Here is an 18,365-nt window from a genome sequence, read left to right on the forward strand (position 1 = left end):
TACTACAAGCAGGTCTTGCAGATCGCATACACCCTGCCTAGGCTCGACCTTAAAAGGTGAGTGAGCCTGTAGGCCTCACTCCAGTGTCACAGGTTATAAAGGACCGGTCTATTCCTACTGATCAGTATAGGGAATGGTGCGAGTTAGACCTGGCACCATTGGCGTGGGTCTCCCTTCTATTTTTGCTGTTGCCTCATGTGTTTTTGCTGGTGTTAGATGCTTTGGGCACTGTGCTACTGCTGTCCAGTGCCACAGTGCAAGTGCTCCCTACTGTAACTTAATGTATTAATTTGTGGTTCCATGATTGGTTGGTTTGGTTTACCTGTCAGACCCTAGTACAGTGCACCAGGAGTGCCCAGGGCTTGTAAACTAAATGCTGCTAGTAAGCTTGCAGCACTGGTTGTGTCACCCACAGAAGCAGCCTGTAAAAGTGTGTCTAAGGTTTGCCATTGCAGAGCCTGTGTGCAGTCTGGTACTGTCATGCTGACTGGACAAGTGCACCCACTTGCCATTCCCTAAACCTTCACTTTTCTTCATGTCGGACACCCCCATGGTAGGCCCAAGGGCAGGTTGCATTGTAAGTATAAGGTAGGCCATGCCCTGGTGTGTGTGGCATGTCCTAATAGTGAATTACATCCATTTTCGTTTTTCACTATTGCAAGGCTATCTGTTCTCCATAGGCCAGAATGGGCAGTGAGATTATTACATCTTATAATCCTAATTGACTCTGGGAACACGGTAGAAATTCGAGTTTAGTATGCCTGAACTCAGAATGATAAAACACATCTTTTAGTGAAGTTGGTTTTAACATTCTGTGTTTGAAAATACCATTTTTAGAAAGTAGCTATTTTCTTGTCTCACCTTCCAAGCCTGCCTCTGCTAGGTTGTGTGGAGTTTGTGAGTGACAGGGCTGGGGATTCCAGGAGACAGAATGAGTCAGCCCAGTGGTGAATAGAGAGATCTGCATCCAGATGGGAGGGAGGAGTTGCACCTGAACCTTGAATAGGGCTGTGCCTGCCTTCCACAATGCTGGCTCCACCTCCTGGTGTGCGGCTGATGTCTCTGCCCTGCACAGTGAAAGAAGAGAAGGAATCCTGTCAACAAAGTGCTCCAATGCTGTGCTTTCCCTCCACAATGCTGGCTTTACCTCCTGTGGGGCGTCTCACAGTGCAGGGCAGAAACATCAGAAACATCAAAGAAAAGGAGGAGTCATGTAAACAGAGTGCTCCAGAACTGGTTTGGACTGGGCAAAGGCCCCTCTGCCCTCGGAGGACAAAGGATTTTGGGGTATAAATATTGAGACCCTGACCCTGATCCCAAGAAATGTGATCACTTTTGGACTACAAGAAGAAACATTTGCTGAGGAGAGGAACCTGAAGAAACTGATGAGAGACTATCCCTAAGCTGAAGTGATGCTTGGGGGATTGGCCTGCAGTGGTTGCCTGACTGCCAAAGAAAGGAGAAAGAACTTTGTGTACTTTATTTTCAACATGAGCTTGCCTCCTGCTGAAGTCTCAGGGACAACAGACTTGAACCCCCAGCCCCCCAGAGTTCCTTGGGAAGTACCTGCTGCTGTTTTGGGCCTTCTGAGTGACTGCGTGTCGCAAGGAGCTAAAAAACGGTGTTGGATCTAGCCCTGATCTCTTGACTGGGTGAGAGTATTCTGCTTAATTCAGAGACTCTGTCCCTCACCACCCCTTGTTGTAAATATGACTAATTTGCATACAGCCAGGTTCTGAAACTGGGATGGTGCAATGAGCTAAAAAATGGTGTTGGATCTAGCCCTGATCTCTTGACTGGGTGAGAGTATTCTGCTTAATTCAGAGACTCTGTCCCTCACCACCCCTTGTTGTAAATAATAGCAAGGAGCTGGAAGCGCGGCTCAACAAGAAGAAGCGTGTCGCTGCTGCTGCCGTCGCATCGTGAATGTCGGCTCTGTAGCTGTCGTATTGCATCGCATCGAGAGAAGCATCTCGCAACGAAGAGGAAGCGTGTCGCCGTAGCTGCTGCTGCCGTCGCTACGTGAATGTCGGCGCTGTAGCTGTCGTATTGCCCGCAACAAGAAAAGCACCTCGCATCCACGGAGAAGCGCGTCTCCGTTGGAGCTGCTGCTGTCGCATCTTGAATGTCGCCGCTGTAGTTGTCGCATTGTGCGGCAGCCTCTCACAACGTCGGAGAAGAGTGTCGCAGTTGAAGCTGTTGCCGTCGCATCGCTGAACAAGGGTGTCGCCGCTGCAGTTGATGCCTCGAACCGAGACTTCTCGCATCATCGGAGAAGCGTGCCGCATCTGGAAGATCTTCACGTCTTTATTTATTTGCACCAGAACTTTGACGCATTTCCATCGCTGCAACACTTTCGTTGTGGAAGCGCAACGCATCGTAAGGTACATTGACGCAAAGTGTCGCATCTTAAGAACTCAACTGAACTAAGCGAAAACTACCATTTTTAGCACCTTGGCTGCTAGAGATATTTTCCTCATGTGCTGCATTCCCTGATTTCCCATTGTTCATGACAAGGTCAGCTCGTCATTAGCACAGCTCCAGTGTGCTTCATGACGAGCTGAGCTCGTCATGAGCATGGAAGGAGTTAAGTACAGTATTGTGGATTTTTGTCGTTTATGGTCTTGTGTTAAATCTATATAAAGAATACTTATTTTTGATATAAAACCTGGTGTGGTGTCCTTCTGTAGTGTTGTCACTGGATTACTGTATGTGGTCACAAATGCTTTACGCACTGCCTCTGAGATCAGCCTGTCTGCTCATGCCAAGCTACCAAGGGGGTGAGCAGGGGTTATTTTAGGAGTGTACCCCCTTACCCTGACTACAGGCAAGGGTCCCTATTTGTCACACGTACCTAACTGTGCCAACTAGAGACCCTCAAATCTAACAGTGCGACCACCGCTCTCGTACTACTTAATGCATAAGGGATCCAGACCTCAATAGAGTTGGGTAGAGGACTTTTCTGTCTCAATAGTAGGGCTCATTAGGTCTCGCCTATGCATCGCGCATGCGCTGCATAGTAAAGAGACGTCTTGAGATAAATGCAGCTTTCCAGGCAAAAGCGTGCACGTGTTGCATTGCTTTCAATGCAGCGCGTGCACGTTTTGGTGATTTCCTTGCGGAAGCGTGCAGCGCCATTTAGTCGCACGCTCCGCAAGGGAAACGCTGCCTGTTCTCGGCCGCACTCCCCCTTGCGCACGCCTGTGCGTAATGCTTGTTTTTCTTCTGGACAATCAAAGGCCAGCACGCAATACTCTGCCAGCCTTTCTTCTTCCTTCCCGGCTGCGTAGGGTGCGGTGATGGAAGTCTGCGCGATACGTAAGCAGACTTACGTAGGGCTCGAGACCGCTGTAGCCTTCGTCGTGCGCTGTGCACTCGGTTCGTGCAAGAGAGGCCTTCCACAGCCCTCACTCAAGGCATTTATGTGTAAGTCAACAGTAAGGAACAGGGGGCTTGCTGTAAATTAAGCAGTATAATACAGCTCATTTCGGGACCTCTCGGAGCGGCTGCGAGGGTCGGCTCCCCTTGGAGCGGAGCCCACTCTGCCGTGTCCGGTGCGCAATCATTCACCCAGCTCGGTCCTGCCGCTGCCGGACATGCAGCACATGGAGCACTCGGCTGACACTTCTGCTACAACGGCAGCCCCTGCAAAGGGCCAGCGTGGGCCCTTCGCCTTAGATTTTATTGGCTCATGGCCTGCAGCACATTGCAGTCGGAGGTACGTGGCTGACGCGGTGCGCGCACCGGAGGAACTTACCGCAGGCATCCCAGGCATCTTCCGGAGATGGGCTGTGACGAGCCGCATTGTAGCCTTGAATCAACTGAGGAGTGGGTGAAATCTCCCCTTGTTGTGTAATCGCTGGACGGCAGCCGGGGAGCGCTGTACTCACGGGGCAGCGCATTCTAATGTAGTTGCCAGTTATTGTTGTTGTTTTATAATCTGATGCGAGGCTAAAGTGCTCTACAGATTTCAAGCATGCAGTTCGTCTCGCTTTGGACCACTTTTGCCCTAAAATAGCGCCCAGAAGCCCAAAGTAGAAGGATGAAGTGCATAACGTGAGTACATATGCTATATTGCAGTTGTTTTTTTCTTCTCATAATTGTAATGAGTTCCGACCCTGAGGTAAACATACCTGTCATTCACTGCTGATGGAGGGAGCTATAGATTGCCGGCATTGATTTTCGCCCCTTGGACTAGGCCGCTGATTTGCATTTTTTCTATTAAACATACGTCCCCTGCCAAAGACTCCCGGGGAGTTTGCATTGATCCTTGAAATTGTTTTTCATGATATTAATGTTTTATCGGCGCATCTAATTTTTTGTAAATGAATGTCTGCCGCAGCAGCAGCGCCTGATGCACCCTCCAGTGCAGGAAAGTTTAAACTTCCATATAAAACAGATTTCATCAGTTGCTCTTAGATGGGCAGACCTCGGGAGATGTGGCCATGTTCTGTGTCCTAGTGGTTTGTAGATTCTGTGCATGCTGATAGCGAGAAGCAATGGTGATGCTATACATTTAGACTGAAGGTGTCTTTATTTAGGGACTTTTATATAGCATCGAAATGTCACTTATTGGCTGCTATTACAGAGCACTATAGTATAAACATAAGTATTTGTAAAGCACATGTTCACCGCAGAGGGTATCTTGGCGCTGAGTAACAGATATTTAGTGTTAGCCAACTCAATGGTATACATTTTTTAGACTTCAGAAGGACCCACCAGGTTTGAACCTGTGACCATGAGATCAAACACAGGCCCCTACAGTGGACACATTAGTCCACTAAGCCACCAGACGCAGCTATAAGAATTGGAATCAAGGTAGAAGAATAAGTAATACAGGATAAATAATTCAGGATATACCAGATCAGCAATGCAAGTAGAGTTAAACAATAACATAGGAACAATTCTGCATAGATCTAACTGAATAACACCATGAGGAGCAGGTGAACTTGGAAAGGTGTTGATCTGCAAGAGGGGTGTCCAGTATAAGTCCTGGAGAGCATGTGCTGTGCCCCATTTTCGCATAGTCCTATTTACATCCAAACTCATCTGGACCTGCATCGGACGTCCCATAGCTGTGATATTTTGAATAGCACTTATGTATCATGCAACTGTTGCGTGGCTAAACACTTATAAGGTCCCAAAGGGGAGACCTATTGGCTATGCCAATGCTTGTTTTTCATTTGGAAATAATAAAGTTGTTTAGAAGATTGACAATTTTTTTTGTCATGAGTGATGTGCCAACGACTGGTCGGCAGACACCGGAAGCCTGGCTAGGTTGCTTCCCGCATTTTGTAATGTCCTAAATGAAAGGCTTCAGAGCAATTGCAGAAAAATGTGTCTATAGAGGTTTACTTCAAAGTGGCTTTTTGTGCATACCTTTTCTGAACAATAAGCCATGGATGTGAGCTTAATGTCGCGTGCCCTTTCAAGTTACAAATACTAGCTACTTAAAATAGATTTAAGTGGTCTTAAAATCTTCCTACGAGACTTCAGGACAAACCGCTAAATGCAAGTGTTCAAGTTACTCACCACACCGACTTTTTTGTTCCTACAATGCAAGTTTCTCCTTCCACTGTCTATCTAACCCTTTGTCCGTTCTAATATGCCTACTAAAAGTTGGAATGAAGACTGCAGGGGTGAGGAATTTATATGACTCGATGCCCTAGAGGTAATGTTTAGGGTCAAGGAAAACAATATTCATGTGTATTTTGCTCATTGCATACACCCTCTGCCTGCCAGTTCACAGTACCACAGTCTGGTTTGTCTGCTGCAAAGTCAGGCAAATATGTTCCTGTACGTAGAGGAACTGCAAAACGTTATTCAAATCCTTTATTAACGCAAAGCCCTTATTACAAGGGTGACTGTTACAACTAAACGCTGTAAGTTGAGCTTTCATTGCGGACAGTGGCTCCATTATGAAAATCTGTTGTGTATATATGTACGGCTCCCAGAATGTTCCTTGTGTATATGAAATAGATGTAGAAAAATGGAAGCAATATTAGTTATCTGTTTTCAAAATAAAATGAACCACAGAAATAATTTGCGCTTTAAAAAAATAAGGACGTTTGGAGAAAGTTTTTCTAAACTATTTTTCGACTTTCGAAAGACCAGTTTAAATACTATTTTTGTGAGGCATCATTTAGAAAAACATGTTCGATGCATGCCTATAATTGCAAAAGAAAATAATGAAGTGTAAAACCACTGTGGCCACGGAACATTAAAAAAAAAAGAATAACTTTAGGGGCCTAGTCTTTAAGAAAGCCAAACGTGCACCCACAAACCTTGCCTGGTTGCAATTTATGTCATTCAGGAAATCAGGAGCGTTTCCAGGGGTGACCTGGAAACCATACATAGCGGCAAGTTTCCAGCCATACTCTTAGCAAATATACACTCATTTGCTGAGCAGGTGCTATTTTTTTCTTATCTCCTGGGGGAAATTATTTTTGCCTCATGAAGAAACTCCATTCCCTACAACCTCGTCTTTTTTCCAGAAGGAGCGGGGCTCCCTTCAAATCTGGGAACAGTTTGACTCTGCCTTGTCATCAGTAAATGTCTGACCTTTTCCGGAGTGGGAAGGTGTGGTAGCGGTCTAGTTGTTCCGGAGACGGAACAGGAAGCAGCTAGGCAGGAAGCGGAAGGCGGCCATGTTGTTTTGCTGGCGCCGACCGCAAGAGCAGTCACGCAGCCCCGGCGCTCCGAATAAATACTTATACTGTTAATACTAAACGGAGTCAAACGTCTTTATTACAATGGCGACGAGTCGGGATCTCTAAAGACCCGCACGAGCACACGCTACCTCGGCAATTACACCCGCATTGTGCGTGAGACACAGAATAAGCTCCGGAGCGTGGCAGAGGAGCTGGGACCAGTGAAGTTTTGGCGCGAAGGTGAACCACCACACCCCCATGCCAAGCAACTAACAGCCAGCCAGCCAAGCATAGTGCACCACCCTACCAAGCTGGAAAAACGCCCAGAAAAACGCCCAGACAGCAGAGGGCACCAAAGGACAGTGAGGGACCACTGCTGACAACCAGGAGGGCACGTCTGTGTTGCGCACGGCGGAGGAACATCACCTGGTGACCAGGTACCCGGGCAGAGTGACACACGCTGGCGCAAAAAGCAGGCCCATCACGTCCAGGGGCGGTAGGGGCAAGGCAGGCGACATCCGACACCACTAGGGGCACGCTAGTGGAGGAGAGTGAAGAGGAGAACGGGGGAGACGAAGGAGTGGAGCAGGACGCTCCGGGCAGTCCGACCAGGCAGGCAAACGCCGCATCTACTGGAAGGAGGAACGCACCAACCATGGCGAACCCGAGCAATTCCCTCACGCAGCTAGTGCCATTTCTTACGAAGAGCGGAGAACCAGAGAGAAAATGGGAGGACTGGAAGAGGTACTTCCTAAATTACCTGGAGGCATTAGAAGAGGAGGGCGACACCCCATTCACAAGCAAAAGAAAAAAGAAAATTTTGCTCCACAATTTAGGCCCAGAAGGGCTCAGGATCTACGACACCATTGTGAAAGGTGAGAGGACGGCGGGGGACGCGGAAGTGTTTGATCACGCCATTGAGGATTTAGACGCACATTACAGACCAGTGGTGTGTGTCGCAATTGACAGGTTCAATTTCTTTCAGAGAAAGCAGAAAAATGGAGAATCAGTGGACGAATATGTGGTTGCACTGAAGAAGTTGGCCATCACCTGCAAGTTTGGAGCCCTACATGATGAACTCGTCAGGGACCAAATAATTATGCATACCACCAGCTCTCACATTCAGGAGAAGCTGTGGGTCAACGGCGACGCTCCCCTCAAGGAGATCTGGGCGATGGTAAAGAAGGCCGAGTTGTCGAAGAGGTGCGCTCAGGCGGCGAAGAGAGAAGCCCAAGAATCTCAAGCGGTGTGCAGAGTGATGACGCCCAACAGAAATGACCGATGGAAACAGAGTGATGCGAGGAGGAACCAAGGAAGTAGCAGAGCAGAGTTCCATGCAAGACCGCAGTCGGACGGCAGGACGCACAAAGCGGGTAAAGCACAGTGTTACCGGTGCGGTAGCAGCTCTCACTTGGGCAACGACAAGGCATGCCCCGCCTTCAGGGCCAAGTGCTCCTACTGCAACATATTCGGACACTATGAGAAGGTGTGTCGTAGGAAGCCCAAGAGCGCGGTGGTGCGGCTGGTGGACCAAGAGCAAGGAGGGGATCCCAGCGACCAGGAAAGTGCAGTGGAAGAGGAGGAATTCCTCTACATCGACGTACAGATTTTAGAAATGGATGGCTCCAACACGGATAGACCCAGGCTAGACATGCACATAGGGGGAGTACCCCTGGAGATGATTGCGGACAGTGGAGCACCTATATCTATAATCCAGAGACGAGTGTGGGAGAACGATTTCGCACCCATTCTCAAAGACACTTTGTTACCCATGGACGTGAGACCGGTAACGTACACCGGACAAAAGATTCCCATGCTGGGCTATTGTCCACTCATGTTCGAATTTAGAGGCCGGCAGGCGCAATGTAAACTGTATGTTGCTGAGAAAGGCCCATCTGTACTAAGTTGGAAAGACCAGGGGGCTTTGGGAATTCAACTCAACCCGGGTGGCATAGAGAAAATTCTACTGATGGACATGGAAGTCAAGGAGAATGTGCAGTTGTGGCGGGCAACGTATCCGAGAGTCTTCAACGGGCAGATTGGTGAGCTGAGCAAATACACGCATCTCATCAAACTCAAAGAAGGAGCGGTGCCGGTAGTGCACAAAGTGAGGAACATCCCGTTCCGCAGCAGAGAGGCGGTACAAATGGAATTGGAAAGGCTGGAGAGGGCAGGCGTCATCAGAGCGATTGAGAGTGCGGAATGGCTATCTCCCCTGGTCGTTGCCCAGAAGCCCAACGGCAAGGTACGTCTATGTGTAGACCTGAGAGAATTAAATAAGAACATTGTTGTGGATAAATTCCCTCTTCCGCGCATCAATGAGATGTTGGCAAAAACTAAGGATGTCACATGGTTTTCCACGGTGGACCTATCATCTGCCTACCATCAAGTGAAGCTTCACCCATCGTGCACACACCTCACCTCCTTTATCACGCCGTTTGGGTGTTATGAGTTTGTGAGGATGCCGTTCGGCCTTGCCTCGGCAGCGGCCGTATTCCAGAAAATAATGCACAAACTGTTGAAAGACCTGAAGGATGTCCTTTTCTTCCAAGATGACATTTTAGTGATGGGGAAATCAATGCATGATCACAACGCAAAGCTTCACAAGGTGCTACAGAGGCTGCAGGATAATGGGTTGACGGCTGAATGGTCCAAGTGCAGTTTGGGAGTTCAGTCTGTCACGTATCTCGGTCATGAGATTAGCGGACAGGGAATAACACCCAAGAAGGCAAACATCCGAGCCATCGAAGAGGCACCCACTCCAGAAAAGAAAGAGGATGTTCGGTCATTCTTAGGAATGGCTGAGTATTACAGCAAGTTCATCCCACAGTTCGCGACCAAGACACACTTTATGAGACAACTGCTTAAGGATAGAAACAGGTTCCAGTGGAGTAAGGAAGAGCAAGCAGAGTTCGATGCACTCAAACGAGAAATGAGCACTGCAATTCCCCTCAAGGGCTTCGATCCCAGAGCTGATTCCGTTCTCACCACGGACGCAAGTGACCGAGGCCTAGGGGCAGTCCTGATGCAGAGGGAGGATTCAGGTGTGATGTCTACGGTCAGCTTTGCCTCCCGTTCGTTGACGCCTAGTGAGGAGAAGTTCAGCGTGGTGGAGAAGGAAATGCTGGCTGTAGTCTGGGCAGTGGAGAAATTCAGGCAGTATCTATGGGGAGCCAAGTTCCTTGTCAAAACGGACCACAAGCCATTAGTTCGCGTCCTGACGTCGAGCGGACATGATCACGCCACACCCAGAATCGCCAAGATGACCCTCCGATTATTGGACTTTGTCTATGATGTTGAACACATACCGGGGCCACAGAACAAAGTGGCTGACTTTCTGAGCAGGGCGGCGGCCATGGACGAGGCACAGAATGAGGAAAAGAATGAATGGGAAGGATATATGGTAGCAACCATTCAGGACACTGAGGAAGTAATAAGTGCCCAAGACTGGGAAAGTGCCTACAAAGAAGACACGGATCTGGAAGCAGTGAAAGGCTACGTGACACATGGCTGGCCTGAGAAGAGACATTTGAAGGAGGAGTTGAAAAGGTACTGGGAAGTTCGGGAGGAGCTGTCTATAGCGGACAACCCTGTGTTCCTACTCCGTGGTGACAAGGTGGTACCACCCCAGAGCATATTGGAACGGCTGATGTCCTTACTCCATGAAGGGCACCAAGGGATCACAAAGACTAAAGCGTTGGCCAGACAGGCATACTGGTGGCCTGCCATTGATGCACAAGTTGAACGGCACGTGCGCAACTGTGAGTCCTGTGCCAGGGCTGACAAATCTCAAAGCATGCTCAGGCCGCCATTGGGAAGATTTCCTATTCCGGAAGGTCCATGGGAAATGTTATCGGTGGACATAATGGGGCCAGTCCTGGACAAAGAGGGTACTCCGAAGTATGTACTAGTGGCAATTGATAAGTATTCCAAGTGGCCGGAGCTGCAAGTATTGGAACAGGTGGACACTGAGGCGGTGATACGTTTCCTGCGCACCACGTTCGTCAGCGAGGGCATCCCAAGGATCATCACCTGCGACAATGGTCCCCAGTTCACGTCTGAGAAGTGGATCGCCTTCACCAGCAGGAATGGCATTGAAGTGAAACACTCCCCGATCTACCACCCCGCTGGAAATGGACAGGTGGAGCGCTTCAACCGGGTGATAATGGGCACCATACAAGCAGCTATTGAAGATGGCCTAGATTGGGAAAGAGAGTTGGAGAAAATGATTTGGGCATATCGCATTACACCCGGAAGTACGGGATATAGCCCCTTCAAGATCTTAAGAGGCAGGGAAGCATTCACCAAAGACAATGCGGCCTGGAAGAAATTGGTGGTGCAGAGCAAGTGGTCACCAGCGGTGGTGAGAAAGAACCTGGAGAGAGCACAGGACATATACACTGTGCATTACAACAAAAGGAGGAACACGCGCAGTACGGAATTGGACAAAGGAGAGTGGGTGAGGGTTAAACTCGCCATCAAGAAGAAGAAAGGGGAAAGTAAGTTTTCTCCACCCCTCAAAGTAGTGGAGCCATACTCCCGATCTGCACTGCTGAGCGACGGAAAGGTATGGTCTATGGACAGAATGGCCAGGTGCAGCAAGATAATGAAATGGGAGGAGGAGATAGAAGAAGGATCGGAACAGGTCATTGAAGAAGGAGAAGGTGAAGTGAGTGTGAGACAGGAAGAGAATGTCGGAGGAAGTGGTGAGAGACAAGGAGAGAACGTCGATGCGGCTGATGGGAGATCTGCAGGTGAAGGAAGAGAAAGGGGGAAGCCAACAAGAGAAGGAAACAGAAGAGAAGGAAGTGGTGAGAAGAGAGAGAGAGACAGAGAAGAGGAAAGCAATAGAGAACTAAGAGATAAAGGTATGATGGAAGGTGAGAGGAAGGAAGAGAGAATGGAGACTCGTGTAGGAAGAAGAACCAAGGTGCCGGAGAGATTCAAAGATTTCGTAATGGACTAGAAGTAAGACATTGTAAATTGTTGTGTGATTAAAAGGGGGGAGATATGTGGTAGCGGTCTAGTTGTTCCGGAGACGGAACAGGAAGCAGCTAGGCAGGAAGCGGAAGGCGGCCATGTTGTTTTGCTGGCGCCGACCGCAAGAGCAGTCACGCAGCCCCGGCGCTCCGAATAAATACTTATACTGTTAATACTAAACGGAGTCAAACGTCTTTATTACAGAAGGGTTGGAGAGGAGTTGGTGAACACCATCAAACATGCAACATTATGGGCGTCCATCTACATGAAGGACTTTCCAGCTCTGAAATTTCCACTAACCACCTACTTCCTGCCTTATGGAGAACACTGGTTCATGTGAAATTCTTCATGCATATACATTTTTCAAGAGTGCAAAACCAACTTTTGTGCATGTAAGTCTTATTTATACATGTAAATATCTTTGAGAAAGAGACTCATAACATTGAAACTCTGACAAGTTCAGCTGGTTTTAAAATGTAAAAATGTAGTGCTTGTTATATGCCCACAATTATTGCACACAAGGGACCTGAAGTACAATGAAATGAAGTCATGTGATTTATTTTGCTCATTAATGATACAATATGGTCAAGTGCGGAAGATAGAGTGTAGACGGTCTTCCTGATCCTTCGGTGGGAAGCTTGGTCTGGATTGTGAGTGTAATCGGAATTAATTTGCAGTAAAGTTTTGTGAAATCAAGTGATTGATTAAAAGTAAATTTTCTGTAATGAAAATGCTAGTAATATTTGAACAATACGCTGGCATACATATACAGCCATAGATATTTGCACATCATATAAATATTTACTCTTAACTTTTATTTAAGTATTAAAAATGGTAAATCAAAATATTTATAAAAATGTATTTTAATTATGTTTTATATGTATAAAAATAAGTATATTTACACAATATATATATATATTTAAAAAAAAACTTACCTATGAAGTTGGGATGTGATGTAAGGTACTCCTTATGTGGAGACTCCCTATGTAGTGTCTGTAGTTTACTTATTCCAAATGTAGTTACTTGCTCTACAATGACTTTCTACCGTAAGGGTTGCAGCATCTGTTTTTCCTTGTAGTTATTTGCACCGAGAAGTGTAATTTGGTTAATTTGACATTTCTCCGTTTCCACAGTGTTCTAACAGAGAGCAATGGAAGTAAAGAGGTGCAGAGGTGCAGAGGAAGTCGGGAGGTGCAGAAGAGATCAGAAGAAGTTTGTGCTGCCTGTTAATTGGTTGCTGTTGCCCCAGGAAATATTTCTAAAGATATTTATGTATCTCTCGCCAACCGACAAGGTTAATATTCGTGTGACATGCACTCATTTCAGGATCCTGATAGACCACCATGCTCTATGGAAAAATAGCGTATTTGTCTTCAGAGAGCTAGGGGTTTTTAATGTAATTTTTTTGAAAATGCTTCAGACAAGGAGAGTATGTTCAGTAGAAGTGGACCGTTTAAAACTTTATCATTGGAAAAGGTTCATTGAAACCCTGCCTGACCTTCTAAAGATAACTGTCTATTCCTGCTTGACAGACGAGGCAATCAAAGCTATGAAGCCCCTTACAAATCTACAGAGACTGCATCTAACCAACTGCACAGGGCTTGAGGATGAAAAACTAGTGAGTGGGGTTTGCCATTTTCAGCAGCTGACCCACTTGTGGTTATGCAAATTAACACTGAGCAGTTCTACTGCATTGGCTGGGATATGTCAACTACATAATCTTATCGCTCTGACGATTCATAGCAAAGATGGGTTTGTTCCCAAGAACGCTTTGAGACACGTTTTGTTCCAGTTGCCAAAGCTTAAAGAACTTTCTCTTTCAGCTCAGAATATGAGTAATGAGTCAATGTCATTCTGCTTCAGCCCACCGGAAATATTTGAAGGACATCCAGGGGGTGAGTATTGATTCGTTTACTTTCACATATACAGTAGTTGAAAATAAATGCAATAGTACTCGAGAACAATCCAAAATACTTATGCTAGCCACCAAAGTTTTACAACCGAGTTTCAAATAAAAGAAAATACCAATATTGATTGATCGCCATCATGAGCAATAATAAGTGAAGTGGATTAGCATCTGCAGCATAAATGTGCACAGTTAGATAAGAGTGAAATATCTTGAAGAGGGATGTGAAATAAAGACATGTTAACATTTTTACCTCCTCAACACATAGTTACCTCATACTCGCTCATTTGGCACTTCCTGCCATCATTCACAAAAAACCTAGGAAGTGTGCGGTGACTGTGAAGAAGAGTGAGCTAGTGCCAGCTAGCCTTAACCTTCACCGCGGTGTGTCTTGAATCTGAGAGGTGCAAATGACAGGGACCTAGCGCCTGATTTAGATTTCCGCGGATGGGGGTAATCCTTTACAACTGTGACGAATATTCCGTCCGGCAAAATTTAAATCCCATAAAATCCTATGAGATTGATATTTCAGCAGACTGGATATCGTCACCACTGTGGCTGAGTAACCCGTCTGCTGAAATCTAAATCAGGCCCTTAGTGCTTGCCAACAGCTCAGTGCTAGATCAGTGACTGTTCATTGCTGTGAAACACTCTTGTGCTAATTCGCTGTCATTAGGAGTAGAACAGGCTCGGTTTTCAGCTGGATTGGAAGAGCGAGAGAGTTTGTCGGGTTATGAACTCATGGACCCACCAGAAATCCCTCCCCTCGAGTCCCTATGCCAACATCAAAGTGAAACTTGGTATTGACAATAGCAAAGTGGGGGAAACAGGGAAGAGAGAGTACGTTCAACACTTATCATAGATGTTCTTCAGTTGCATGGAAATAGAGCAAGATGTCATAACTATACCACCATGAATACATTTGGTTGGGCTCAAAGGTAGTGTGGATGCGTTGCAAAGGCTGAATGGCATGACTAAATATTAAATTGCACTGTAATTAGACTTGAAGCACACCTTCTTTTGCCTTTTCAAACTTCATTTTTCTTTTAATGTTTTTTCCATTTTGGCGTGCAGCACTCCGTGATGCTCCATCCCAAACAAGCATCTGAGGTAAACAGCTCTGTAGGTAGCGCGGAACGTCCGTGCCACAAAGGAGTTGTACAGCCGTATGCACAAATGTAAATGATATTCACACGTATTCCATATTTTCACCAGATTCATCCAATTTTTATTCCAAGTTTTATTCCAAAATTTACTCGTTTTTTTCATGTTTTTCACCATCACGTCAAAGACATAAAGTTTTCATGTTTTATGCGTCTTAATACTCTGAGTGCCCATCCGGGCTTAATCGCAGGCTACTGGCGAATTGTCAGTTGTAGCAGTTTCGTGCAAATGGAGCGTTTATTAAAATATGCTTTTAATATTATAGATACCCCCGAAGAAGGTCGTGCAGACCGAAATGCATTGGGTAGAATGGAATGTTCTGGAACTATGAAGTTTTAAGTTAAAGCCTGCGATTAAGCCCGGATGGGCACTCAGAGTATTAAGACGCATAAAACATGAAAACTTTGTCTTTGACGTGATGGTGAAAAAAATGAAAAAAACGAGTAAACTTTGGAATAAAAATTGGATGAATCTGGTGAAAATATGGAATACGTGTGAATATCATTTACATTTGTTCATACGGCTGTGCAACTCCTTTGTGGCACGGACGTTCCGCGCTACCTACAGAGCTAAATATTAAATTGGCCATAGTATGTATTATGCACCATCTTCCATTCATTTTTATGTAATTAAACTGTTCGATTAGTTAAAATCAGGACAGCCAAAATATATATCCACCTCACAACCCCCTCCACCCAATAACCTTATTTACCCATTTCCTTTGTAAGAAAAAATCATGGAATCCGGTCTTTTCATCACATTTCAGTTACACTAGTTCTCCTTCAGTAAAAAGAACATAGTTCCCCCAATTGCACACAGCCCACTTTACTAAAAAAAGGAAAACCGTCAATTAAAAATTGGTCAGTTCCTATTCAGATTCTTGGTCAACATAAATCTAAATTAGCAGATCCACCTCTATACTAACAAGCATTTACAATGCAATAGGTCTCCCATCATTAAAGTTTGAGCTATTGGCATTGTATATTACAATGTGTTACATTAATTTGTTATCAAACTCTGAATTGTTGTATAAAGATGATTTGCAAACTGTCAAATGTTGCTGAATAGTAAGCAACGTTGTGAATAATATTGTTTGCTAGTCATCCTTGGGTACCAGAGTACTTCACTTGAGGCAGCTCACTGCTCTGCACTCACTACTCTGCACTCACTACTCTGCACTCACTACTCTGCACTCACTACTCTGCACTCACTATTCACTACTTTGCACTCACTACTCACTACTTTGCACTCACTACTCACTACTTTGCACTCACTACTCACTACTTTGCACTCACTACTCACTACTTTGCACTCACTACTCTGCACTCACTACTCACTACTCTGCACTCACTACTCTGCACTCACTACTCTCACTACTCTGCACTCACTACTCTCACTACTCTGCACTCACTACTCACTACTCTGCACTCACTACTTACTACTCTGCACTCACTACTTACTACTCTGCACTCACTACTCTGCACTCAGGGACTGCTGAAACAATGTCTCTCACCTGGTTCTCGCACGACAAATAACACAAGTAAATCATGAAATGATAGAAACCCCTATGAACTGCATTTAATACTGCTTCCTGCAGTGGGAACATAACGATAATTTAGTACAACACCTACGAGGAAAAATAAATTAGATATTTACTAAGTAAGCTTTACACACTAATCAGTACATAAGATGTGCATCTAGTAATTGTATACATTCTTGTTCATCAGTAAACTAGAGCCCAGTGAAAAGTGCAGTTCCGCGGTAGTGTCCCAAAGTTCCCTGTCCCCATTGTGCACCCCGGATGCAATACCTTGAAAGTTTGGACCTGTTGTTGCACTTACTACCTGATAGTGGAAGGTCGTTGTTCCCTCAGCTTCCATCGAGTGTGGCCTGGATCTCTTCACTGCTGCAATTGCGTCCTTGAGCCGCCTCGATGCCTCCACACTTCTCCGCAGCGTCCAGCATCTGTCCGTGTAACTAGCGGACCTCAGAAGTGGGGATTATTGGAGGTGAGATCTGCAGCCACTGCCCGGGGTGGGGGGAGTGGGCGGGGGCTATAACGCCTGCTGAAGCACCAAGGAAGTCACTGGGGTTACTAAAGTGAGGCTTGTAGGCACAGGGGGATAGGTTAGTGGGTATACCCGTGCAGAAGTGTCACAGCGAGCTGCACCCCACACTTCTAACCCCGGACCCCCTACATCTTCTCATACATTCCGGGCCAATAATGGGACTGCCATGACAATGGCTGCTGGCGAGGGCAAAGTTGTTGGCTTCCAGTCAATCACAATAAATCTGGCCGGACCGCAGAAATTGTCTGGAGTACCAGGGAGGCCAGCTGCAAAAAGGGGAAAGCATCTTGTGCACCATGCCCACTGCCTGCCAGCTCGACCTCTCCCCACCCGAACACTGTGAGGGTGGCATTTGACAATATGAAAAGAAAACCAAGACCTACCACTGCCAGAGCGGCATTCGCTGTCTATAGTGTGTGGTCACTGGTTCGAGACAACAACAGACGATGGTCCATGTGAGGCTGGGTCCAGATGGATCCCAGTGTTTGTTTTTTTCACTCACTGATTCATTGCTGCATGACCATGTGGCCCAGAGAGAGGCTATTGTTGCAGCAAATCGTGGAAGCCACGACTTGTAACACCTTGTAATGCTCACCCTCCCAGCCGGGCTCTGCGAGCTGCAGCCAGAGGGAGCGCAGTCAGAGTAAGGCAAGCTGGCTGCTTTTTGTTAGACAGTTCTCAAGTTCGTGCTATATAAAAAAAATGCTTGTTTTTCACTTGCCATGGAGCCGCTAGTATACCTGCTACACAGTAGCGAAGCGGACTGGAAAAGTGGACTTGGAACTTGCATCTTACTGCTCAGACTGAAGGGATCTAAATAGCTCATGAGATATCCTCCAACTACAGTCATTGGTTCCATAACAAAGGGGTGCTTCGGACTACATCTCCAGTAGCTCTGTTAAACATTTAATAATTCTGTCTTATTCAAGATAAGCTCCGATGCAGTAGAGGCTGAGTGCAAATTAATTTATTCAACTTAGTCACCACAACGCGTTTCAGCCGTTACAATGGCCTCGACCACATACTGTGCGCCATTTTAGAATGTGCACATGATTTACTTGTATCAACATAAAATAAATATTTCCATTAGGAAACGACGTAAGCAGTTTATACGTACACATATCATCAATATCAAAAACATTCACAATTACTTACAAATGCAACAAAAAATACAAAATACAACTTAAATTAACCTGACTCAAATTAATTATAAGTCCCAGAATGCATTTGGTTGTTAAATGAAAAATCGGAACTGGACCGCTTGGTGTTTGGAGACATGTGGTCATCTGTTATCCTAGGCTATGATGGCTAACATATAGTAAGAGGAGGGGGTATGTAACAGCTTTCCCTCGTGTTACACATTGTAAATTGCATTGTCTGCGGTCCACTGAGAATATATTTGTTGATTTTGTGCCCATGCAAGTGTCTGGGTGTGGACATTGCACCCTCCGAGACAACAAGCGCTTCTACACTGCTACCAGTGACTCCGAAACGTGCCTGTGGGATGGTGCAGACTCTCTGCACATTAATCATTGGCCCGTGGCAGGCATGAGTGCTGCTACTCTGGAGAAGCTGTGTGCCTCAGAGGATGGCTGT

At 46.2% G+C, this 18,365-nt stretch overlaps 1 protein-coding gene across 3 annotated transcripts in view; it reads left to right on the forward strand.

Moving 5' to 3' along the window:
• The window catches only part of LOC144781059 (uncharacterized), a 376,284-nt gene that overhangs the window by 133,533 nt on the left and 224,386 nt on the right, over positions 1 to 18,365 (forward strand). For all 3 annotated transcript variants that reach the window (XM_078659688.1, XM_078659690.1, XM_078659689.1), the window contains exon 2: positions 12,764 to 13,525. In XM_078659688.1, the coding sequence (XP_078515814.1) occupies positions 12,781 to 13,525 (745 nt within the window). In that variant the 5' untranslated portion in view covers positions 12,764 to 12,780. The remainder of the gene's footprint in view (positions 1 to 12,763; positions 13,526 to 18,365) is intronic.

The sequence above is a fragment of the Lissotriton helveticus genome, chromosome 9 (genome assembly GCF_964261635.1).
Source record: "Lissotriton helveticus chromosome 9, aLisHel1.1, whole genome shotgun sequence".
In the NCBI taxonomy this organism is placed as follows: Eukaryota; Metazoa; Chordata; class Amphibia; order Caudata; family Salamandridae; genus Lissotriton; species Lissotriton helveticus.